The sequence below is a fragment of the Alosa pseudoharengus genome, unplaced genomic scaffold (assembly GCF_046254945.1).
Source record: "Alosa pseudoharengus isolate Yale_2024_CS ecotype anadromous, Long Island Sound unplaced genomic scaffold, YU_APseudo_1.1 YU_APseudo_1.1_scf_2, whole genome shotgun sequence".
Classification (NCBI taxonomy): domain Eukaryota; kingdom Metazoa; phylum Chordata; class Actinopteri; order Clupeiformes; family Clupeidae; genus Alosa; species Alosa pseudoharengus.
Window position 1 is genome coordinate 36,190,127 of NW_027468663.1, and position 25,588 is coordinate 36,215,714.

At 42.1% G+C, this 25,588-nt stretch overlaps 1 protein-coding gene across 2 annotated transcripts; it reads right to left on the minus strand.

The window, feature by feature from the left end:
* On the minus strand, positions 1 to 24,969 carry LOC143134430 (activin receptor type-2B-like). 2 transcript variants are annotated; one of them, XM_076294835.1, is made up of 12 exons: positions 24,756 to 24,969; positions 24,530 to 24,634; positions 14,777 to 14,984; positions 14,535 to 14,644; positions 12,006 to 12,157; positions 9,111 to 9,254; positions 8,825 to 8,968; positions 6,391 to 6,536; positions 5,717 to 5,831; positions 4,040 to 4,178; positions 2,795 to 2,925; positions 1 to 1,224 (listed from the first exon to the last, which is right to left on the minus strand). In XM_076294835.1, the coding sequence occupies exons 2-12, from the start codon at positions 24,579 to 24,581 to the stop codon at positions 1,024 to 1,026; spliced, it is 1,542 nt and encodes a 513-aa protein (XP_076150950.1). In that variant the 5' UTR covers positions 24,582 to 24,634; positions 24,756 to 24,969; the 3' UTR covers positions 1 to 1,023. The 2 variants fall into 2 exon arrangements, with proteins under 2 accessions (XP_076150950.1, XP_076150949.1); XM_076294834.1 differs by having other exon boundaries at positions 24,530 to 24,969.
* Positions 24,970 to 25,588: the final 619 nt, after the last annotated feature.

Below are 25,588 nucleotides of genomic sequence, written 5' to 3' on the forward strand. Positions count from 1 at the left end.
CCCCCCCCCCCCAACAGTCTTCTCCTGCACGAGTCGTTAAGCAATTACCACACTCGAAACGAGGCAAATTAAGACTCGGTCTGCAGTCGTGCCGACAGAAGAGGCAGAGTCTGAGAAGGAGTGAACCTTTCATGAAAGAATTAAAAAAGGACCTGAATATGTAACACAGCTCAAATTATCCCTGACAAAAGAAAAGAGAGCTGATTGGGCAAGAGAAAGAGAGAATGAACGAAAGGAGGAAAGGGGTGGTCACAATGCATTATGGGTAACAGTCTTCTCTAATCATCTAGAACGCCACAAACGTCATGGTAATATTTGGAGCGTCTGTGCAGACAGCAATACGGCAGGAGTGGAGGTACACCCGTCAAAACTATCAATACCAACAAAAACGACATCACAGCATCACTGGATAGAGACAAAGAGAGAGAGAGAGAAAAAAAATTTGGGAACATGAGGTAACACATTAGTTTGAGTCCCTTTCTCAGCCTTTCTGCTCGGTCACAGAAAGATGAACGTTATGAGGTATTGTGTGTTGCAGTCCATCTTTCGCGCTCTCTTCAGCACTGACGTCGCAACATGGTCAACCCCACAAGAGAGGATGAAAAACAAGAAATGTGAGGTAATCTTTCTGAGGTAAAAAAGTCAAAAAATGGTCATCCAGAGAAAAACATGTGGTGAAAGAAAGTTGAGGTAATGTATTCGAATCTCTCTCTCGCTTGTTCTCTGATCCCCAGCAGAGTCACAGGATGGTCACAAAGAGCTGAGGATGACAGGAGAAAGATGAGGTAATAGCTGAGTCTCTCCCTCTCTGTGGTGTAGTGAGCCTGAGTTGCATCCAGCACACAAAGAAAAAACAAAACATGAGACAAACAAAAAAAAAATCAAACCTGAAAACAACTAAAATGTGAGGTAAAATAGCAGCCATTTTCTTCCAAAAATAAAAAGGGGAGAATTTTCACTGAGATGGGACCTGCCTATCTCTCCCCCACTCTGCATCTTCAGGTCAGGTGAGCGCTCGTCCTTTCAGGTGCTGGCCTCTTTGAGCGGAATGTCCAGGTTGGCCATGGAGGTGACCACGGAGAGCAGGTAGTCGGAGGTGGTGGTGTTGCTGCCTGTTGCACGGGAAACCTGGGCGATGCGCTCCTCCACGCAACCGGCTGAGAGCCGCGCTTCCGCATCGTGGTCCCAGCACTCCTCCACCGTCTCACACAGCTGCGCCAGGCCCTGAGGCAGCAAGTGACATGGGACAGGAGACACAGGACGTGACACGGGACAGTGGGACAAGGTAAGTGACAGCACATGGGGTATAGGTGGTGACAAGGAAGGGGAAAAAAAAACATAAAATGGTAAAGGAATTACTGGAATTACAGCAGCAACAGCAGCAGAACCTGCACAACAATATATAAAGGAGTCAACACCATACTGATAACTAAAGAAATGTCTATGGCACATAATAGGGATGGGCATGATTAATTGACAATCGATAATTGATCATTAAGAATTTTGTTGATCACGTTAACTGCAAACACTGCGATGTAATAATTACCTACCAGTAGGGCTATCAGTGCACAAGCAATAGAAGACATTGTTTCAATTTAACTCAATGAAATAAGAGCTCTTCTTAATATTTTATATTGTTGGTTGGTTTAATATCTTGTTGTTAACGAAAAGTCATTGTCCTACACCATGGGTCTCCAACACGTCGCTCTCAAGCTCAGTCGCTTGCCATCCCCTTCTGAGCTTGCCAGAGGCTGAAGCAGTAGGCCTAGGCTAGTGCTACATTTAAAAACAATTTTTGCCGCGACTGGAGGCATTCCAGGCTACAAATTTAATAAAGTAAATCATGCAATTCAAACTGAATTTAGGCTACTTGGCTACGGAATAAGGTACAGCACAGCGCACGCTTTGAATGAATGAAAGCGGCTGCCTTGTCTCGCAATAAACAGCCAGTGAAGATCCAGACTCTTTCAACTACATGAAATGTAATAGTGAGCCATCAAATACCCCCCAGAGTTCAGTGCTCATCAGTCCCAACATTGAGCAATATAATCAAACTGTCTAAAAGTAAATTAAATCCCAAACAAAATGGAAAATCTTCTGCCTTTGATAGCGGTATGCGCGCCAAACGAAACGCATGTCTCACAATAAAACGCACATAGAAATAAAGGCCTGCTCAATATAGCCTACGCCTGCCCCAAATAAAGCCCTGTGCTTTGCGCAGCCTAAGTAAATAAAAGACCCCGGCCATAATTTGAAGATTTAGGGTAGTTTTGTTTTTTTATGAGGCTTTGTTAAATAGCCTTATTAATTGTAGGCTAATCTGTAATCCTCTTTCGACTCCGTGCCTTGGATAGTTTTGAGTTACATTTTGACAAAACCTGTCAGATCTAAGCATTATTATGTTCTTGGTTATTGTTTAACAAGATTCTTTTTTATAATTTATTATTTTCGAACAACCGAGGGTCTCTGTTTAATCGGAACGCCGGCTCAGAGCTGCAGGTTCCGCTGCTTTAGAGCACCTCAGCGCTTATTATCTTCAAGTTTAGCCTAACCAAACGTCCAGTTTAACTGCCATAAATTATTCTTCTGATAAAGATCTCAGCGAGGAAAAACACACTGTATTTTTGTATTTTCATTGCATTTTTAAATTTATAAAAAGTTAAATAAATAATGAATTTTAATATAGGCCTAGAAATATGAATGATTAATCGATAGTCGATCGACTAAGAAAATGTAATCGAATGCCCATCCCTAGCACATAACGCAACATAATGTACTATGAGCAGCTCCAGACCTGGTGTTTGAGCCAGCAGTCCCTGAAGAGGGGCCTCAGCTTCTTATGCACCACCACCTCCTGCAGGTCTTCCAGAGACGGGTGCTGCCCCAGGTGCTCCTCAAACGGCAGCGCATACTCCTCCACAGGGCCTACACACACACACACACACACAAACATGTGTCAGCAAACATGGATGCAATACACACACACACAAACACAAGTAAACAAGAACAAACTCAAGACATATCTGTTGACATACAAATCTCTTCCCATTTAGCACACTTCCAATGTTTAAACAACAACATGTTTTGAGTTAAAGTTGAATGGCACTTCTCCAAAGCGACAAAACTCGCACTGCATTAAACCCAGGCCGACCAACTGTCAGGAGGGGACACTCCGTCCCTTGCCCCTCTCTCTCACTCTCTCACACACATACACACACACCAGTGTTTCCCATACATTGACTAATCTGTGGCGGGGCGCCACGAAATCAAAATCGGCCGCCACAGATTAATATTCTATGTTTAATTTAATTGAATTTAAATTAAATATAAGATCAAATCCTTGCATTGCCATTGAGCTGCGCTTTTTATGCACACAGCCTTTCCTTACCCCGCCCCGCTTTTTCTCGTAGCCCGCTGCCCCTCCTCTGCATGTGCATTTAACAAAATATTCACGATTGTTGAAGGATTGTTGTTGCCACATAGAAGCATTGCATAGATGCATTAAATCCGCTTAGCATCGTGACCATGCTGCGCAAATTTGCTCAAAACTGCTGCATTGAAGTTAACTCTGCTAAGGTCTTATCACAACATAGTAGGCTACATTGAAGAGACTAAACTAAGTTAAGTTATGCAATCAAGCAGTATCTCAAAGCTAACGTTAGAATACTGTTTGGATGTCGAATTTAGCATGCTTAGCCTACTTACAGCTGCTTGTCAATCTTTATTGACTCTGACACTGAATGTTTGCAAAATCACGATGTAAATGGAAAAGTGTTTTCCAAAATTCAAAAGTGCTTGTCCCAAGGAGAAGTACGAATCTTTATTTTAACTACGTAGAAAACGTTATGAATTGCATCCACACATCAGCAGCCTTTTAACTGTCACGAACGTCTTAAAGTGACAGGCACTCAATTAGACCTATAGACTACCAAGACGATCTTAATACACCCCCCCCCCCCCCCGTTGTCCAAGTCAGCTTCCGCCACAAATTGAATCCAATTCTGAGGGAAACACTGCACACACACATTCCCTCCCTCACCGTCAGTGGCGGTGCAGCGCGAGATGACCTCCCAGATCACCAAGCCCAGGGCGTACATGTCGATGCGCAGGAAGGCGTCCCTCTGGAAGTTAATGGCCCCCTCCAACACCTCAGGAGCCATGTAGCGCCGTGTGCCCACCTGGGCCAGGAAGAGAAAGAGTGACGAAGAGAAATGGGTAGAATACACTGATTAGGTATATGCCAACCATAGCCATAGAGTTTGTTTGTTTGTTTGTTTAATTTAAGACCATTTCCGCAACCAAGGCTATTTAATGGCCAGAGCATTGTGTGTTATAGAAACTCAAATATGTTTCTTAAAATCTATGCTAATAAGATATTCTAAAACCTTCAAAGGTGGGACCTTACTAAAAACATCAGCTATAGAATTTTGATGATAAAATTGTTGTCTTTTGGTTTTCAAGGCAGGGCAACAGATCAAAATATGGCTCACTGACAGGGGCGTTTTGGAAAATTGGCATAATGGAGGATCTTCCCATAGCCATAGAGGACATACCTGCAAACTCAGAAGGGATGCAAAAAGGTAACAGGTCTGGGGGTCTGCTCTATGATCTATAAAAAGCACTGGTGTTGATAGAAACAGACTGTGGATGTCAATTTTCTGGTCATTCATTATTATTTGATTTAATTTTCTCTTGTGAAGATGTTATGTTATGTCAGTATGGCTTAGGCCCTTTCATGATGGCTAGCCTACATATCCCAACTAACATAGCCTACATATCCCTATCTCAGCGATAGGTGTGCCATGTCCGTCTGAAAGCCTAGGTCTCGCTTATTTGCGCGCTAATAATTATGTGCCTTAAGAATTATGATCAAATTATGATCATGAACAGCTCAAAATAATTTTCAGATTTATTACAAAAAGCTACATTTGACCTTGGAAAGGTCTGCGCTCCCTAAGAACACTTAACCATCAGGGACACATGGAAAATATAATGCTAACTGAAATAACTCATGAACTAGCAATAACTTTCCAAGACAACAATTAGGCCGACGTAAATTCACAATCGCACTCAGGGGAGATTCTTTTTGTTTCGCAAAGCAATTCAAAACGGCCAGGTGCGGGAATGTGAATTTGCGAGTAACACTTGTTAAGCTTAACTCAGCAAGTCTTTCATTCAACCCATCGAGGGCAGAAGAAAAGTAGCCCAATAACGTGATGTTTTACCTCGATTCTAATGCCAGAGATACACTTTAGTAAGTTTGTTAGCTAACATTTTGTTCTTTTCCTCAATCATATTGGTGCTGCAGGCAGGTTATGCGTAACAAAGTGAGAGAGAGATAGAGCCCACTCTCAGAAACCACTGATAGGTAGGTCTCTAAGGCCAATCATGTCTGCATGCCTGTCATTCTCTGTCTATGCCCCCCCCCCGCAAAAATTTTTTTCATGGAAAACGGCGAATTTCGCCGAAAAGCGACTAGCTTCCAGGTATGATATTAACTGTGTGTATGGACATTGGGGTGTGGATGTGAGTGTGTGTATGGTCATTGGCGTGTGGATGTGAATGTGTGATGGTAGACTACAGTGGTTAGGTATATGAAACCACAGCCGTAGAGCAGGGACATATTAACTATGTGTATGGTTATTAGCATGTGGATGTAAGTGTGTGTGTATAGCCATTGGAGTGTGGATGTGAGTGTGTGTATACGCGCGTTTACCTGTCCATGCGTGTCTCCAGGTGGTTTCCCCGGCTCAAAGCGGACGGCGAGTCCAAAGTCAGCAATCACTGCTGTGAGGTCAGTCTTCAGCAGCACATTCTTGCTCTTGAAGTCCCTGCAACAATACGCACAACCCCTGCGTAAGACTTTGGTGCTTTGGTGTGTGTGTGCGCTATAGCTGGTTTGGGCTCATACTGTCTGTATTGCATGTCTCGTTTGAATGAGTGAGTGAGAGTGTGTGTGTGAGAGCTATAGCTGGTTTGGGCTCATCCTGTCTGTTTAGTGTATGTGAGAGAGTGAGAGAGATAGAGAGAGAGAGTGTGAGTGAGTGAGTGAGTGAGTGTGAGAGAGAGAGGGTGTGTGTACCTGTGTGCTATAGCTGGTTTGGGCTCATCCTGTCTGCTTAGTGTGTGTGTGTGTGTGTGTATGTGTGAGAGAGTGTGTGTGAGAGTGAGAGAGTGAGCGAGTGAGTGAGTACCTGTGTGCTATAGCTGGTTTGGGCTCATCCTGTCTGTTTAGTGTGTGTGTGTGAGAGAGAGAGAGAGAGAGAGAGAGAGAGAGAGAGTGAGTAAGTGAGTGAGAGAGAGAGTGTGTGTACCTGTGTGCTATAGCTGGTTTGGGCTCATCCTGTCTGTTTAGTGTGTGTGTGAGTGTGAGAGAGTGAGTGAGTGTACCTGTGTGCTATAGCTGGTTTGGGCTCATCCTGTCTGTAGGGCATGTCCTCGTGTAGGTAGGCCAAGCCTTTGCACATGCTCTCTAAGATCAAACACAGATCCGGCCAGCTCACTGCATTCCCCTTCAGATAGTCCATCAGAGAGCCCTACACACACACACACACACACACACACAGACACACACACACACACACACACACACACACACACACACACACAAACACACACACCACACACACACACACACACGAGGTGTGAATCTTCACTTGCCCTTATAAGTCGCACCTGACTATAAGTCGACTACCAGCCAAACTATGAACAAAAGTATACGGTAATTTAACATGTTGTTAAATGTTAATTCCTGCTGTCTGGCATGAACCAAGGTAACATTACCGTCTACAGCTGCGAGAGGGCGCTCTAGGCTTGTGACTCGCTGGCTTGTCATGTTAATTTAGCCTATTCAGCTTCCCAGGCACTTCCCATGTTCAACACAACCAACCGTTAGCATTTCGCTAATTGCTAGCATCTAGCTGACAAATTACACAGCAAAGGACAATGGCAGTTCAAACGAGGGTAAGCAAACAAACGTCCAGTCATCGTTAATATTCCACATCTGGCAGAAAGGAGACATCATAACAAACTGTGCAACCAGGAACTGACATTTTAATTTCCCTGTCGCCAAGCTAACCAACATCAAGCTGGCTAAATAGTGTACCGGTGTCACGTTAACATACCTACTGGACACCTATTTAGCCTGTTGTTCTGTGTGCTTTTGTGTAGTTGAATAACTTGATTAAATGTCTGTTCTTGGTCTTGGATTTCGTTAAATACATTTCTAAATAAATGGGACTTACAGTCCAGAGCGACTTATATATGTTTTTTTTCCTCTTCATGTCGCATTTTTTGACTGATGCGACTTATACTCCAGAGCGACTTATAGTACGGAAAATATGGTAGGCTAAATCTACCGCTCTTTTGCTACATGATAAAATATTATCAGATGAGTGACAGAAGCATCAAACATTTGACCAGCAGACCCATATAAGAAACGCTGCTCTGGTTCCTCTGGTAGCCTGCGGTAGATGATGTGAAAAAAGTGAGTCGCCGAAAAGCATCCCTGATAATTAGACCCTCTCAGAGCACCCCCCCCCCAAAAAAAACAAAAAAAAACATTTGGATCTGCACTATTCACACAAATCACCCAAACTGACATAAAAAAAGCGGGAGGCGACACACTGTTTGCATCCCTGTGATGTTGTGTAGCCTCTTTGCATTGTAAATAAAACTTACTGCATTGTATAAAAATTCCATTTCAACCAAATTAGGCACATAATATTAATTCTGTTCTAAAACAAAATATAGCACGCAACAGCTACCTCAATATCAACATATATCAGCATCAGCAAGAGTGACATGACACGGTCATAACGCGAACACTAACGGTGGGTTTCCACACAGCGAAACACCTCGCGAATTTTGGCCAGCGAAATTTCGCATCGGGGGCGTGACGGCCAAACCGCTAACCTTTTGACTGCAGTGTCCAGCCAGTGGTGGCAAGCGAGCTAATTAGGCTAATCAGCTAGTTCAAACGTTTAAGTACTTAATGAAGATATCCAGGAGTTTTTATGCCTCGACTAAGTTGATGTTGCCTATAAACAACAATTCTTGTTAATTGAAACAACAAGGTCAATAAGACATAATATATATGTCATACCTGTGTTGCAGCATGTAGCCTAGCTGTCTAGTTAGGTTTACAATGCAATCCAATGTACGAACATGCTAGCAGTTCGCCTGTCAGCTAGCTAAAAAGTTCGAGTGTTTAAACTAACATATATAGTGGTCTATTTAGTGGTGTATGTGCTCTGACTAAGTTTGTGTGTCATATAAACCGCAATTCGTGTTGATGCAAGTGCCAATGTTCGTGTAGAAACATTTTAATCACATTCAAATTTTCGTGTTACAGCTCAGGTAGTCTCCACCATCTTGGTCAGACTTTTTTGTAACTCCCGCCTCCAAACAAACACACGGACCTGATTGGTCCTCGAATGGTCCTCATTTAAGTCCTCATTTAAAGTTAAACTTTCGCCAACTTTGTTTCGCCTGCCTCGGCGATTCGCTCTCATTTCGCCCAACCAGGGCGAATTTCGTCTCCATTCAACCTCAATGAGAGCGACGCAAAATTTTGTCATGACAAAACCCGAATGACACTTGACAGAAGCGAGTGACAGAAACGTTATGTCAAACGTTTATGACACGTTCATGACAGTGTCATGTCACTCTTCTGTAGATACCTTCAAGTAAAGTGTAACCCTATTAACTTAACTTGAGAGACAAAGACTTCAAGACACAAGTTTCAAAACTTTTCTAGGTCTGGAAAACACAAACCCACCGGGTGGTGTATGAGCATTATAATTAGCGTAGTGACAACTCTCACCCTTTCGTGGAACTCAGTGATGAGCCAGAGTTCCATCTGCAGGTTGGTTCCGCGCTTCTCCGCAGCGATGAAGTGGAGCAGGTTCTCATGGCCCATGCCAGGGGTCAGGAAGATGTCCCGCTCGTTCTGCCATGACTGCTTATCCTGGACACACACATACACAGAAATCAGGATTAAGAGCCACTTGCAATGCGTACTGGTATTAGAGGTACATTATTTAGACATTTGTTCATTCCAATCCTCTGGAACAAGACAAATACACACACACGTTCCGTCGTCACCCTACCTGAATGGGGAAAATTTTGACGGCCACATGCTCGTTCATGAGCTGGGCCTTCCATACACAGCCAAAGCGCCCCCTGGCTTTGACCTCTAGCAACTGCAGTGGCTTCAGGCTGTCAAGCGGTGAGGTAGATTGGGCACCAGGATCCTATGAGCAGGGCAGAGGGGATAGATGAGAGGACAGGGAATGAGCAGAGAAGAGGATAGTACAAAAGAGAGGATAGAGAAGAGGGGAGAGAGGATGGGAGAAAATAAAGTCTCAGAATTACTAACCAATATAAATATTCTAACCAAACCCAATTGCCAAGTCCAATTAAACCCAACCGAGCAGCACCTAAAACATTATTATGACCGCCGCTAGCGAAGCTAGCGAAGCGGTCATATAGGGATTGTCAAAGTCCCCCCCCCCCCCCGTCATCTACTTCCTGAATTTTTGGTCAACGATACCCGGGACACCGAACCACCGGGGCACATGAAGTTTGGTGGGTATGTAGCCCCACTAGACTTTTACGGAAAAATTTAGTTTCGTCCCCGGGGGCCACTCCCCCCCCCCCGTGCTGGGCCCCCCGAACTGCAAAAAAAGCAGTTTTTCCTAAATAACTATCTGAACTGTGGCACTGAGGATGAAGAATCTTTTATGGTATGTTGGTCTCAATGGCCCACATCAATCTGGCCCATAATCACTCATTTGATTTGCACCCCCCCCCCCCCCCCCCCCGGTAAAAAATGAAAAAATGCAATATTATTCTGCTTTAATCGCCCCTATCTTCAGTTAAGATATTCAGAACTGCACCAAATTTTATGTGTATGATTGACCTGGCATTCTCTGGGGGGGTATGCCAAGTTTCGTAGAATTTCATCCATGGGGGGGTCTAAAAAAAATTAGGTTATGTGTACATTTAGTGACTGTACACTCATTGGCCTGTAGATGGCGGTGCACACATATACACATACACACACACACAGGCACCCACATACTATCGGTATTAGAACGGCCGATACATAATTGCAAATTCAGTAGGATTAAAAGAAAGCCAAAATAAATATTCATCATCATCATGGCTGCATTTCCAGTATTGGATATAAGTAGTCGTTTGTCCACTAGATGGCGCATCGTTGCAGTGAGACGTAATTTTGTTGGAAGTTAAAAATGGGTTGGAAAAACAATGGACGCTTCCTAAAAGGACTGTAGTTTACCGCAGAGAACGTCTAATAAGGATAGGATGATGTTCACATGAAATGTAATTCCCATTTCTTCTTGAAGCCGAAATAAATCTGAGGATGTTTATCGGACATGCTTGGTTTTTACTGCAGGTACGTTAATCTTATAATATCAATAAGGACCTAGGTAATGTTACCGTTAGCGTTGGTTGAGTGATGGAGGCCAATTTGATTGATTGCATTTGTAGAAAACTATAAATGCGGTTATACCAAGCAAATTGATAGCAGCACTGTAATTGTATCTTTCGACTGTCAGTTGTTGCACGTGCTACAAAAATCATTCTGTGCAATGGAAGATTTACCAACGTTACACCGGTCTGATACAGCTTTGCCTATACATGCGTGAGACTGAGACGCCTGTTTATTTTGTTTTAAGTGCGTGCATGGTTGATTCCAGCTTGGTAGTTGTAGTCTGTGAAATTAAAAAGCACGTGTGTGTGAAGTATCCAAACAACGACACCTTCATTTCATTATGGCTGCTTTAGCAACACACCTTAAGCTACTGTGTAGTGGGTCCCATTTAGAAGTGGCTACTTCATTCACGCTTTCCTTAACTCATGGAGCTGCGTGAATTTTATTACAACTTTTCGCCACGATATGGCTGTTTAAGTCCGCTTGATACTGTAAGGCGTAAGCCATTGGTTTCCAAAGGAGATTTTATTTGTGTCGCCAGCATAGCCTATTGTCAATTTATGTTGTAAATAGGCCTACCTTATAAGCCTACCTGTAGCTTAGGGAAGCTAACAGCTTTCTATTAGGATCTAGTTTGTTAGTTACAGTTTTGTCATTACTCCCTGATGCATTTTTGCATTTAGAATAGCCAGAGCGTGGATATCTCAATCGGAAAATTAAACAATATCGGGTGCCTATGGACTAGGCTGGGTGAACCCAGCCTGATCTGCCCGCTATTTTTATTTTTTGATTTCTTTAAAGATTGAGCTTGGTCTGGTGAAAGCCAGACTAGCCATGGACCTCAGTTACACAAAGCAAGGGAACATGAATCAGCCTATATTTGCATGAACAATAACGGACAACAGCTCTTCAACTTTGGCGCGTTAAAATGTGGTATCGGGTTTTTGTTTATAAATAAATAAATAAATAAATAAATAAATAAATAACATTATGCTGATACCTTTTGCTTTTCCCAAATACAATGTAGCCTACAGGTGTAAGTGACCTTTCATCAATCCAGTTGCAATGGATGAACTGTGATGAACTGCCCTACTTGTGATTGTTTAGAGATTTTAAAGGTTTTATAACAATGCTACATCTTCTTTGGCTATTCTACAATCTATTCACCTTTTCAGCACCAGTAGGCTACTTTCTGTGCAGCCGCACACACACACTCAGGCATGCCAAACAAGCATACACAAAAGTTTCAAGAGTGGGGGATGGAGTAAAATATGGAGACAAATTGAAGTGTGATTTATTTTCGCGGAACGGATGTACAGGACTGAGCGGCGGTCATATTTTGTACCGCTACGCGGTACATCTAGTTTTTAAATTCATTTTACCTAAGCCTATCAACAATAGTGGACAGGACTCATAACAGGCCTGTCCTCCATGGTAGGCTATCAGCAGCAACAAAATGGGATGGCAACATAATCACATTGCAGCTAAGCTGTCTTGTGATGAAAGTCGTAAAAGGGCATTCTGCAGTCTCTGGGAGCCGGCTCACCTCGCTGAGGTCCACGTGTCCGTAGGGGGGCTTGCGCTGGCGGTACAGCCACCCCCCCAGCAGCAGCAGCAGGCAGAGCAGACACAACGGCAGCAGGGAGTACACCAGCACACTCAGCACCGAGGGAGGGGGCGGGGGAGGGCGGATCTTCACTGCAAGAGTGAAAGAGAAATACATTATTACACACAACACACTCCACCAATGTCAGGAATGACTCAGAAGGGCAGACAGACACGGTCAAATCAAGAAAGAAAGACACACACTAAAAACATTTAGGGAGTGGTCAGACCTTCACTGTTCGCAGCTTCCTGTAAATACCACATGGCTAGGTTAATGTCATTATTGACACAAGTCATAAAACACCTGTTTTCTCCAATGGCCTCCAGTGATTTACCACTCGATTGCCCCCACTAAGATGGCAGTGCTATTTACGTACGTTCTGGAGCCCAACGCAGTATCTAACTTTCTAATATCTATGGACACAATGACCAGTGCAGTGTTTCCCACAGAATTGGATTCAATTTGTGGCGGTAGCTGACTTGGACAACGGGTGGGGGTGGGAGGGGGGGTTCGTACTTCTCCTTGGGACAAGCACTTTTGAATTTTGGAAAACACTTTTCCATTTACATCGGGATTTTGCAAACATTTAGTGTCAGAGTCAATAAAATGAGCCCTTCAACGAAATTGACAAGCAGCTGTTAAGTAGCTAAGCATGCTAAATTCGACATCCAAACAGTATTCTAACGTTAGCTTTGAGATACTGCTTGATTGCATAACTTAACTTAGTTACTTAGCCATTAAAGGCTGATAGGCTACATTGTGCATATAAATCATGACAGGGGAAAGAAAAACATTTTAATATGATAAATGTATGTTTTGACAAGCAACATGTCAGGTCGAGTGCCGTGGCTGGGTTAGGGGTGGGGCTGGCTAGGTCGTCATAGGATTGCCGGCTTCACACGTCTACACGGCACGGTCTAGCCGGCGGTTTCAGAAGTTCCCACTTCGGAAGCCGGTTTCAAAAGCTATCGGTTTCAGTCTCCTAAAAAGCCGGTTTCAAAACCTCACCGGTTTCACACAAACCGGCGTCGTGTGCACGGCCCCTGAAACGCACACTTGGCGTCATTGGATTTCATACGTGTAAAAGAAAAGCTAACTTTTCTGCACAAGCTACGTTTTGCACAAGCTACGTTTGATACTTTTTCTCTATGTCTAAATGTTCACTCCTCGCACGTCTTACTTACATTTGCATACAATGCAGGGACTGTAACTAGTAGTCTGTAGTAGTTACTACAGATATACTAGTTATAAATACAGTAATCATTACTTTATTTAACGTTAGGCAGAATAAGTTCGTTGTGGTTTCCAAGCTCATTAATGTTAACGTTAGCGGTCTTCCACTGATATTCATGGCATTAGCTAGCTTTGTGGTTAGCTAGTCTATGATGAGCCATAATTTAGCAATGGATAACGTCATACTGCAAATTGTAAAACATAGCTTTCAAAATAACAGGCCGGGGAGAGATGATACGTCTCACTGCTATAACTGTCACGCTATTAAAGAAACACCTCTTCAGTCACATTGTCAAAAGTTAAAAGGACAGACAGTCAACTACACTGCAATAACGTAACGTAATTACTAGCTAATTCCGCTTCACTCGGCTTATTTAACAGCAGCAAAACTGGACATTGTTTTCACGAATTTTGTCATGCTTATTTGAGTTAAGAGAACTGATGGGGATGTTCTTTTAATTGTTATTCAAGCAATGTATGTCTCGTGACCAAATCACCATGAACACACTTAACTGATGATCTCACTCGCGGATAACTGGTTCTCTCTGCCCGACTCTGGCTGGATCAGCAGGTTGCAGGATGTGTGGCGCGTTATACACGAGTGTTGCCAGCAGGGACGGTGTAGAGTGCCCTCTGGTGGACAAACTATACAACGCCAACACTCATGACATGGTTGAAGGGTGTTTCGTCCGTTTTTATTTTATTTTTAAAATATTCATTTATCGGCCATTATAAATGCCGATACCGATAGTTTGGAAAATGCCTAATATCTGCCGATAATATCGGCTCGCCGATAAATCGGTCGGGCTCTACTATGTTGTGATAAGATCTTAGCAGAGTTAACTTCAATGCAGCAGTTTTGAACAAATTTGCGCAGCATGGTCACGATGCTAAGCGGATTTAATAGCAATTTAGCCAGACGTCTTCTATGCAATGCTTCTATGTGGCAACAACAATCCTTCAACAATCGTGAATATTTTGTTAAATGCACATGCAGAGGAGGGGCGGGGGGCTACGAGAGAGAGCGGGGCGGGACAAGGAAAGGCTGCGTGCATAAAAAGCGCAATGCAAGGATTTGATCTTATATTTAATTTAATTTAAATTAAATTAAACATAGAATATTTATGTGTGGCGGCCGATTTTTATTTCGTGGCGCCCCGCCACAGATTAGTCAATGTATGGGAAACACTGCAGTGTGAGCCTAACTGCAGAGTTGAGGTGAGTGGCGGGTGTTACCTGCAGGTGCGATGGCCTCCGGCAGGTGAGTGAACTTGTCATTGCAGTAGTTTCCCTCGCAGCAGCAGAAAAACACCTGGGGGTTCTCCTCCGTAGCCACGCATTCCTGCCTGCACATCAACAGCCAATCACACAGTCAATACAATAGCCAATCACACGGTCAATACAATAGCCAATCACACGGTCAGTACAACAGCAGCAATTGTGTGAAAGTGTGCTTTGAGCAGTAAGGTCTCTGTTACCTGTCGTAGCAGTTGAAGTCGTCGAGCCAGCAGCCCTTCTTGACGAGGCGGATGGTTCCGGAGGAGTTGAGCCAGGAGGCGTAGCAGTGCAGCCGTTTGTCCTTCTCGCCCTCGCAGCGCTCCAGCCCGCTCTGATTGGTTCGCTCCGTCCGCCAGTTATCATTGTAGAACACACACTCCCGAGTCTCCACTTCCCCCTGACTGAGCCCTGCAGGAGAACACACACATAGCAATAAGTTAAACAAACAAACAAACTGAAAGAAAGACAGAATGAAAGAAAAGAAAAATACAGAAAGAAAGAAATTGCCAGCCAGCATGAAGTATGGCACAGTGTACCCAGGGGCGGACTTACCATTAGGTAAAGGTAGGCAATCGCCTGGGCCCCCAATAAATCCTCCCCCTCCCAAATAAGCTTACATTGTAACTGCATGTTTTAATCGTACTTCTAAGCAATCAAAAAACAGGTTGAAGAGACGTACGTTGTGGTAAAAAGCTAAGTCAAAGTTATCCTTACGGTTAGAATAACAGAAAAATGTGAGAGGAAACCAAAAAATACATTGTCACACTGCCTAAACTGAATGACCATTTACTTTATGATGACACCTCCAGTGGAGGTTGACAACAACGTTAACATCGACGATGGCGTGTCAAATCAGATTTGTTGCTGCACCATCTGCAGATTTTGTTAAAACCTTGTCTAGGTAAAATGGGTAAAAAATGTAGAAAAAAATGACATTAAGGGTAGGCTAGTATAAACTTGTTTTTGTACACATTTGGTATCAATCCTTATTTTTTGACAAAATTGGTGCCATGTGGATACAAAAAATGAGTTTACAAGAGCCTCAATATCACCAGTTTTACACTTTGTTTTCCATATCTAGGGCCTTATTATATAACTAATGGGCATGCAGTATCATTGTAGAACACACACTCCTGAGTCTCCACGTCAAACGTCTAACGGTCCAGTCATACTGAGAACATGTTTGTCTTCCACCCTACAAAGTTTGGGCAGGCTAGGAATAATACTTAATGCCCAAACATGGCCTCCAATTCAGGCATTTCTGAGAGTGTAAAATTATACAATATCAAGGGTGAAAAAATTGGAATTTAACCAAACATATTTTACAGGTCTTTTCGGACCCAAATCAAAGTCTGAACAAAATCTGAGACGGTGCAGCAACCATTTTTCTGGATATTGTCTGATTTGACATAGAAAGACACTACTTATCATACTGGAGAGACTCAGGAGAAGTTTTTATCCCCAGGCCATCCGAACTCTGAACTCACACTATACTGACTTTGCACACATTCACTCCTCAGCACTCATGACCCCCCCCCCCCCCCCCCCTCCCACACACACACCTACAAGACTTTTACATCCCTCTCCCTATGCTACAGACCTTTTATTTATTTTATTATTACATCACACGTCAACACACACACACACACACACACACACACACACACACACACACACACACACACACACACACACACACACACACACACACACACACACACACACACACACACACACACACACACACACACACACACACACACACACACACACACACACACACACACACACACACACATCTAACTTTCTCCAACTTTTGCACATCTCCATAGAACTTTTTATTTATTATTTTGATTTCTCCTCCATCTACCAATGTCCTTGATTGCCTAGCCTTTCTGCCACCCCCCCACCCCCATCCCCAACACACACACAAAAAACACACACTTACATCATCACTGTCATCACCTCACATACATACAGCACACTGTTTGCTACAGTAAGCCTCCTCTACATACTTGCTGCACACTGCCCCCCCTCCCTACATACACAGCACATTGTCTTCAGGATCTTCTCCAACATACATCCTCTACATACTTACAGCACACTGCCCCCACCTACCCACACACACACACACACACAGTCACTGCTCCACTCCCCTCCCGCCCACACACACATCTTCACTGCTTGCAATAGTAAGTCCCTTCACCATACTTGCAGCACACTGCCCCCTCCCCAAATACATAGCACATTGTCTCATGAGGAAGCTTCTCCAACACACATATTGCACACTGCCCTCTCCCCACAGCACACTATCCCATTTCCCCTGTCATCCCCCCAACACACACACCAAGACCCCTGGCAGTTGGGTTAGCCCCTTGAGCCGTGGACCTGCCCAAGGTTTCTTCCTTGGTAAGTAGGGTTGGGCACCGAAACACGGTTCTAATATGGCACCGGTGCCAACGCAAACGGTAGTAACTGCATCGAATAACAACGTGGATTTTGGTGCCTCATTTCAGTGCTTAAATAGCGTTTTTTTTATTTCTTTTTTTTATACGAGGCATCACTGCATGTCATGCGCCATCTCTAACGTCTTGCTCTGATAGCAACACATCCAGATACAGTTAGCTAACATATGATAAACACTGGATGTATAAACCAGAGGGGTGCACCAGGCGAGTGGACAGTGTTTGACAGCTTGCGTGAGCCCAAAGTAGCTTACTTTAAAGCGATATCGCGAGCTCCTGTCAAAATCTAGCAGTGGGCCTAACTACACACAAGCAAAAGGCTATGAAACAATATCAACAGTAGGCTAGCCTATAGTTACATAATATCCTTGCTGATGCGCTAACTGACATTTATTTGAAATGTTATCAGCAAAGTTGTAAGGTGAAAACTTTCACGGTGTGTTATGGCATGATATTAATATTTCATGTGCACGAGGCCCATATAGCATCACAATGAATATAAAGATCATGTTAAAAGTTAGCTGGCAAAAACATAAATATGTAGGTTACATACCTGATGTCACTGAGCTGTCAAAGAGGCTACGAAACCATCTCCGTACGTTATCGCTAATTAAACTAAGCTGACTGGTGTTAGCCCATAGCCATAGTTGCTGTTAAACATGTAGCCTAACATTAGGGGTGTGAATCTCTCATGTAAAAGACGATACGATTCGCATCTAGATACATGGGCACGATTCGATACAAGAAAAGATACATGTTTATAAAAACGATTCAGTACGATTCGATGCGATGCGATTCGATGCAGTTCAAGAATGGAAAGCATTCTGAAAGATTTTTTATAATTTGCTCAAGGTGCACATTCATTTTATATTATCAATTATCATGGTCATGGTTGTCAATTATAGGCAACAAAATGTGTGAATATGATTATCTAAACTGAGGTTTGTTTCATATACTGTATTGAAATGAAAAAAGAATAGTCTACATTTCAGTCAAGCACAGCAGCCAAATACAACATAAAAATACATTTTTATGGACTTTAAAGAGTTTTATAGAGTTATATCTGATTGTTTTCATGGAGCTGTAGCCTTGTTGAGGTAAGACAATACCGAAATAAAATAAAACAGTGCTTAAGACACTCTTGGCCTTTTCTCATATAGGCCTAGCCTACCCTACACGAATAAAATAGGCCTACAAATCAATGAACTCTCTGGGCTTATTTTGTTCCAACAGTAGACCTAATGCAGAAACCTAAAATGCCACAAGTCTGAGTGAATATGAACAAAATCATTGGCTAATAATTTATGCATCGTTTTAGCAGCAAGGGCCAAATTATTATTTAACATTAAGGAAATCCCTTCATCAAACGTAAGGCTACTCTTCAGACTATCGTTGCTGTTTAGGAATGCTATAAGTGCTTAATTTCGCGCTGAATTTCGAAAAACAAAAGCCGACCGAGTCCCAAGTTGTCACATGGTTAAGTTGCAATAGATGTATGGGTAATGAGGTCATTTGACAACTTTGGGCAATGAATGTAACCAAAAACGAACTGCATTACCCACAATTCCGTGCCACGTATAGTTTCAAAACCGGAAGTGGGATGAACGCGCTGCTTGGAACGTAAATGAGTCTGAGCCTATGGTCTGAGCGAGCAGAAAAGGTTGTGCACCAATTCATAACAAGTAAATCGATATAACGACCGGTTCATTTCAGTTTTTTTCCGATACGGGGCTTCACGTATCGATGTAGCCGTATCTTACACGTTAAAAACGGATACCGATACGTATCGGTTAATCTTTACACCCCTACCTAACATGTTCAAAACTACTGCGTGTTATGGGTTAAGACATGAAATTTCAGCATTTGGGAACACACTGAATTAACTGGAAAGTAGAGTCCCTGTTAGATTAGCTTGCTTGCAAATGCCGTTGTCCATGACCTGGCAGTTTTATGGCAAGCGGTTTTAACATGCCTTATGGCAAACCGCCTACACTGGGTAAACTTGAAAGCAGAGCTTACCATTGTGTGTGCATGCATGGCAAGCGGTTTTAACATTTAAATATATTATTCATAGGAGCAATGAGATATTGATAGTAAATTGAATATAACAGTTCAATTTCATGTTCAAATTTGTCTTATCAATAATAAAAAAAAAGCCATTCATGCTTTAGACCATTTTAATTTAAAACATTTTAAAAACAAAATACCGGTTCAGGCACCGGCACCGTTTTAAAAGTATCGATTTAGCACCGGTATCGGATAAAACCCAAACGATACCCAACAGTTGCTCTTGGGTGCTCCTTGTTGGTGCCCCCCCCATCCCAATCCTCCCCCACCTTTCTTAAGCAGCCCTTGCCACTTAATCTACTAAACCCCTCTTCTACTGCACTTTTTACCCCCCCCCCCCCCATAAATGCACAAATAGGCTGACACCAGACATAATTTCACTGCATTTGTTACTTCCAGTAACTATATGCATGTGACAATAAACTTCCTTGTATCCTTGTTAAACTACTTATACTACGGTTATCATATTGTATGACTGCTGGCATAGGCCTACTGTATGACACTAATTGCTTGGTGGTTATAAGTAGCCCGTCTGATGTAATTTCAGAAATATAAACATATTTGGCATTTTGGTTTACACCAAACTGAAACTTCATGCATTGTCTTCATTTGGTGCAAGGTTAGGCTATATATTGACAGATGCACTAGGGGTAGCCCTTTCTGTATTTCTGTATTAAAAGAACGGATGTGGAGGGCCCCCGTGGCTGTGCCTTGGGGCCCCAAATTAAATCCGCCCCGGAGTGTACCCATGTAAACTATTGTACATGTGTGTAATGTGTTGAGCGTGTGCCCCACTAAGATAATAGGCTACTTTCATTAACAGGGATTAAAGTGAAAAAAAAATCGTTTGACTGAACTTTTTTCAGGCCATAAGTCATACGTTCTTCATATCTACCTATAGAGATAGCACCCCTTTTGCGGTCGCGACCTATTGGTTTTTAATGTACAAAAAGATGCAAACAGCAAAGTAAAGGGAGTATTCGCCTTATTCACACGGCGGCCATTGTTTAAACCAAAACGAGGCTACAGGGTACACTTACTATATAATTAATGCCACCTACAGGCAGTGTTGGGCAAGTTACTTCAAAATCGTCAAAGTAATTTGTTACATTATAATATTACTGTCTCTGAATTGTAAGGCATTACATTACTATTGTATTACTTTTAAGTTAGTTTTACCAAAATATCTAGAAATATGGATTTGGAATTCTAAATGCAGTTTATTATGCTCAATGCAGCTCATTGCACTTCTAATGGAGGGCGATGTGGTATAACATAATGACTATAAGCTAGGCTTAAGGCTAACAACAGTAGAATGCAATAGGCGCAGTGATGGCTCATGATGGGAAGGGAATTCAAACACACTCAACACCTTACCATCTATTGATGTCATTGTGGTTCATTGAGATATCTGACATTTTTTCTGTTAAAGATTGGTATGGAGACAATAGGACATGGTTGCCTTTGTCAGTGTCCTTATGTGAACTTGCACAGGTAAACTTGCTCATCTTTACATGCGTACGACTTCACACCAGTGCTTCAGACCAGAGCTGATGCTTCAACAATAGCCGTCACTGAAAAGCTGTTAGTGTCTTTGAACACAGCTGTTCTCACATTAGCTGATTGCGATAAAAATAAACCATTGTTGCCTAATTACCAATTATTCATTACACCTGTGTGTAGTATCTACTTTTTTTTAGTGTGTTTCACATATAGTATTTTGCAGTATTTCTAAAATACAAAAATACACACCAATTAAGTATTTTGATACAAAATACAGAGCCATTTCCTTCAACCCAATAAAATACAAATGACAAAATACTATTTTGTATTTGAAATACATATTACATGTTTCAGAAATACTACCCATCCCTGGGAACAGGCAGATTAGCCTACATCTTTATAGTTGACCATATGATGACATACTTGGGTTAATACTGTATTTCACCAGTTAGGGCACCAAAATGGCCAGCAGCGGCACTGTGTAGCCTATCTTGACAAGTTTTGGGTTACAATATACAGGTAGTGGGCTCTCTGTTGATTTTAATGAGTAGGCCTAAGCCTAAAGTTACAGCATTTCTATCACAATTGACCAGACTTCGACCTTTTGTCTGCTTTTAACAAAATTCTGGCTATGATTGTTCCTTGTATTGCATCATGAGCCATCACTGCGCCTATTGCATTCTACTGTTGTTAGCCTTAAGCCTAGCTTAGTCATTATGTTATACCACATCGCCCTTTATTAGAAGGAATGAGCTGCATTGAGCATAATAAACTGCATTTAGAATTCCAAATCCATATTTCTAGATATTTTGGTAAAAGTAACTTAAAAGTAATACAATAGTAGTGTAATGCCTTACAATTCAAAGACAGTAATATTATAATGTAACAAATTACTTTGAAATGACAGTAATAAGTAATACATAATACATTACGATTTTGAAGTAACTTGCCAAACACTGCCCCTGGCACTTTCATACGTGCGCACCTGCCAGGCTAAGAGCCAAAGAAATCCCCCTGTATATTCACTCCAAGTTGGCCTACCATAACTTACCAACTCTAGCCTACACTGTAGACCATAAACTGGCTATTTATATGACCAATGTATTTGTATTCTGCTTTATGAAGCAGAATTACGCACTGCTACTTGGAACGTAACACATTTTTGTTGGCAGGAGAGAGAATGACAGCGATTAACAAATTGCACTTGTTGCTGGTTACCAATAAATAGGCCTAGGCTACTATATTTTTTTTTGCAAACGACAAAAACAGAAAGGATGGAGACAGCAAAGCTAGAGATGGGCAGGAACAAGGTCAATTGGTAGAAATGCTTGTCAAAACGTTAGGAGCTGGATGTGTGGATGAATGAAGCACAAGTATGCTTTATAAGCATGCACACTGTTTAAAGTTAGGCTATGGCTACACGGTAAACTACAAGTAAACCAAAGTTAGCTTTTTTTAGGGCTGGATAAAGTTGACCAAATGGATATAGGCTGTTAGGCGTGAATAAACTAGGCTACTTGCTCCAACCCTTCCAACGTTAATGGGGACGGATGTTGACATTTTCCGTATTTTGCGTGAGAAACCCGGGAAATCTCCCTTATTTTCATTGTTCAATATTGACAGAGCTATGGAACGAAAGAGAACGTTATATGGCGACAGAAATCAACTATCAAACAAGCCACTTTGATTTTTTGCTGTTTTCATTAATACAAAAGATGGGTGACCCCCCATGACCCTCCCCTATTTTCCTCCGGTGACCCCGTTTATAAATAACGAACGGTCCCTAATATGCAAGGTTCTGGTAGGCATACTGGTTATGGTTTTGTGCTATAAATTAATAATATTTTATAGCAAAGTTTTAAGTTGACTATTTTGATTGCATGGTTATTTTTTGTCAACATACACTCACAACCTACTGTCGTTAAAAGTGAGGCCTAAAGCAAAATAGGCTACAAACCTTCCGTTGCAAATTGTGAAAAACATTGTTGTACATGTCATAACAGACGGGATAATACATTGCATACGGTTTATATTGCGTCGCTTTACACATAATGTTAGTTGCATTGATTAAAAACTGTAACAATAATAGTAGCCTACATGGGGTGGCATAGGTTCATAGGTGACACCCAAAATGAATGACCTCCCCTGACAAGAGTTCGCGATAGTAAGAAATTGTCTACATTGATGCACGGAAAGAACACAGCCTACGCTTCTTCTCCGAATTCGCACATAGAGCTCACAATATCATATCCAAAAAAGTTAAACGGATTTGCCAACCTCATCAGCTGTCTCGATTGTGTCACTATAATCCAACTTTTAGACCGTTATGGCTAGGCTATCTTCTTGAGCCGTCACTGATTGAGACACAGAAAGTTCTCAAGAACACTATTAGGTCTTTAAACATTTATCATCACACACATTAATTCATCGGACCTAATATTTGTAGTTGCCTTAAAAAAAGGAAAAGAAAAGGTGATAGCCGCCCCCCCCCCCCTATTTTTTTTTCTCATCGGATCTGCATCGATCTCAAATATGACATTTCTAAAATCAAATTGACGGAAATCCGTCCTACGACGGAGAACTTTAATCCTTGCATTAATAAGCCCAAAACAAGTCAAATAACAGAATTTCTTATTCCATCATCCATTATGATAATTTCTGACAAACTGTAACACCTCTGCTCTATCTAATCCACAAAAAGGGGCCACTGTGTTAATTAAGGCTTTGAACAATCATTCTTATCCCACACAAACAAACTCAATGATGGTCAATGATGGCTTTGGTTGTTGCAGCCGATGCAGACAGAAGTTGGCTTGATTAAATTATGCTGTAGTGGTCATTGGGTCTAGAATTTAGAATGCAATAGTACAGCTGAATTGAATTCTTGAATTTCCCCTTGGGGATCAATAAAGTATCTATCTATCTATCTATCTATCTATCTATCTATCTATCTATCTGAGGAAGGTAAACCTTTACTAGAGTAAGGTAATAATTCTGACTAAAATTTATCTTTTCCAGGGGTGAAACAAAAACAATTGCCAAAATAAGGCTACATGCCATCCTTTATTCTACCACATTAAAAAGTAGGCTTTGTTTATAATCTAGGCCTATGCTGTGCAACAATATTCGAAGTGAAAGTTGAGATGGTACATTTCCAGCTGTATTCAAAGTGGAGAGGGTACACTTTTAGGCTGCTCACAACTGAAATGAGAAGAGGTCAACCATTAAAACGCTCAAATTTTTCTATTGATATTATTGGCATAGCTAGAATGAGGGTGCTATATAGGCAGCCTTTATGTCAAAACGCTGATCCTTCCAGCACACTGCAGCGGTATCGGTATCGTTGTTCCATAAGTTGACGGTTCTCCAACAAGCTAAACAGTTACACACCAAGCTAGTTATCGATACGTGAGTGAGATGACTGGATAACGGTTAGCTGCTACTGTTAAAGTGGAAAAAGCAAGAATGAATCAAGAGGAGAGAAAGCATAACTCGCTGATGTCCCAGGTCCCACACAAAGATAAACTACGAATCTAAGTGCTGAAATGATAACGTCATGCATGACCAATTCATCAGACGAGATAACAATGAGGTGGGTGGGTTGTTAGCCAGCTATCCTCGCTAGCTTGTTGTTTAACGTTAGCTAGATTCCAGCTAGCAGGAATCTATGTGTACGTCCGACTTAGTTGTAGTAACTAATACCTGCTGTTGTATGTAATACTGCAGAGGCGCAATTAACGTAAAGTCTGGTTTGTTTGCATTCTTAATATAGCCTTACGTTTCATGTTACACTTAGCAAACCATACAAATTATTATCTCAGATCCCTCTGTTGGCTCATCAATTGACTCCATGGCCACCAGCAAACTGATGTTGGATGCCAGGAACAAATCACTTCCAATGCTACACGCTAAACTTACCTGTGCAGAAAGTTCCCCAAACGAGTGCAAAAGTCAGCCAGGGATCACACATATTCCTTCAGTGAGGGCGACGCGTGGCAGCTTGGTTTCCTTTAGTCGGGTTTCCTTTGCAAACATTTAAAGAGGTAGTTAGCCCCCTACACGCGAGCTAAACAGGGGACCCAGCGGGCCTCCGGCTGTGACTGCTAAGCTAGCTATGCTTTTAGCTAACTGTTGGATAACTTACAGCGAGTTTATCAATAGCCACTGGTCCAAACAATTGCACGGGTTGAGCTGCTGGAGCAATTCGAAAAGCAACGACTTGACAGGAACACCTGAGATTTCATGTCTACGAAACAAAGTTTGATCTTTCACAGAAAAACGACGCCAACTTGTCGGGCACCCATTTCCCCCTTTTATCTATGTTAAAACCATACCGGGCTTCCATTCCCTAGGTGCCACACGAGTAGGTGGCTCCGTTCAAAATGGCTCCACCTCCACAGACAACAACAGTAGCTAGTAAACTACTGAGGAAACCCGGATGTTTGAATACAAAGAGATAGGCCTAATGGCAGTTTTTTTCTTTCTTTTATCCCCCTCTTTCTTTCGCTCTAACTATCTTCTTGAATGGTAATGATTTTCTAGTATCTTCTAGACCTCTAGGTTTTGACATATAAGTAGCCTATATTATATTATATATAAAAAATAAAACATGTCAAATAAATCACAATATTTTAGCCTAGTTAATCAATTCTACCCTACTGATGTTGACTAGAAGTTTCTGTAAGACCTGGGGGGTATTCCAAGTACTAGGTTCAAACCTGGGTAAGTTAACTCAGAGTAGGTAAACCTCCTACAACAAAAGCCCTATGGTATTGTTTTGTTAGGAGAATGAAGCCATACAGTTCTTCTATTAGGAGATTTATCACCTACTCTGAGTTAACTAACCCAGGTTTGTCACTAAACCAAGTACTTGGAATACCCCCCAGAGCAAAAGTCAAAAGGGTTTGACCAGCCAAACACAAAGTCCAGTTGCTGTATGTGTAACGTGCTTTGCGCTTAGGCTAGCCTACCTCTCAG

Bases quoted from the DNA above. Each gene is read 5' to 3' on its own strand.
- LOC143134430 (XM_076294835.1), bottom strand. From the start codon at position 24,581: ATGTGTGATCCCTGGCTGACTTTTGCACTCGTTTGGGGAACTTTCTGC. The intron at 9,255-12,005 runs GTGAGCCGGCTC...CCCTGCTCATAG, and splicing joins GACACGTGGACCTCAGCGAG to GATCCTGGTGCCCAATCTAC. The intron at 4,179-5,716 runs GTAAACGCGCGT...TTCCTGGCCCAG, and splicing joins CTGGAGACACGCATGGACAG to GTGGGCACACGGCGCTACAT.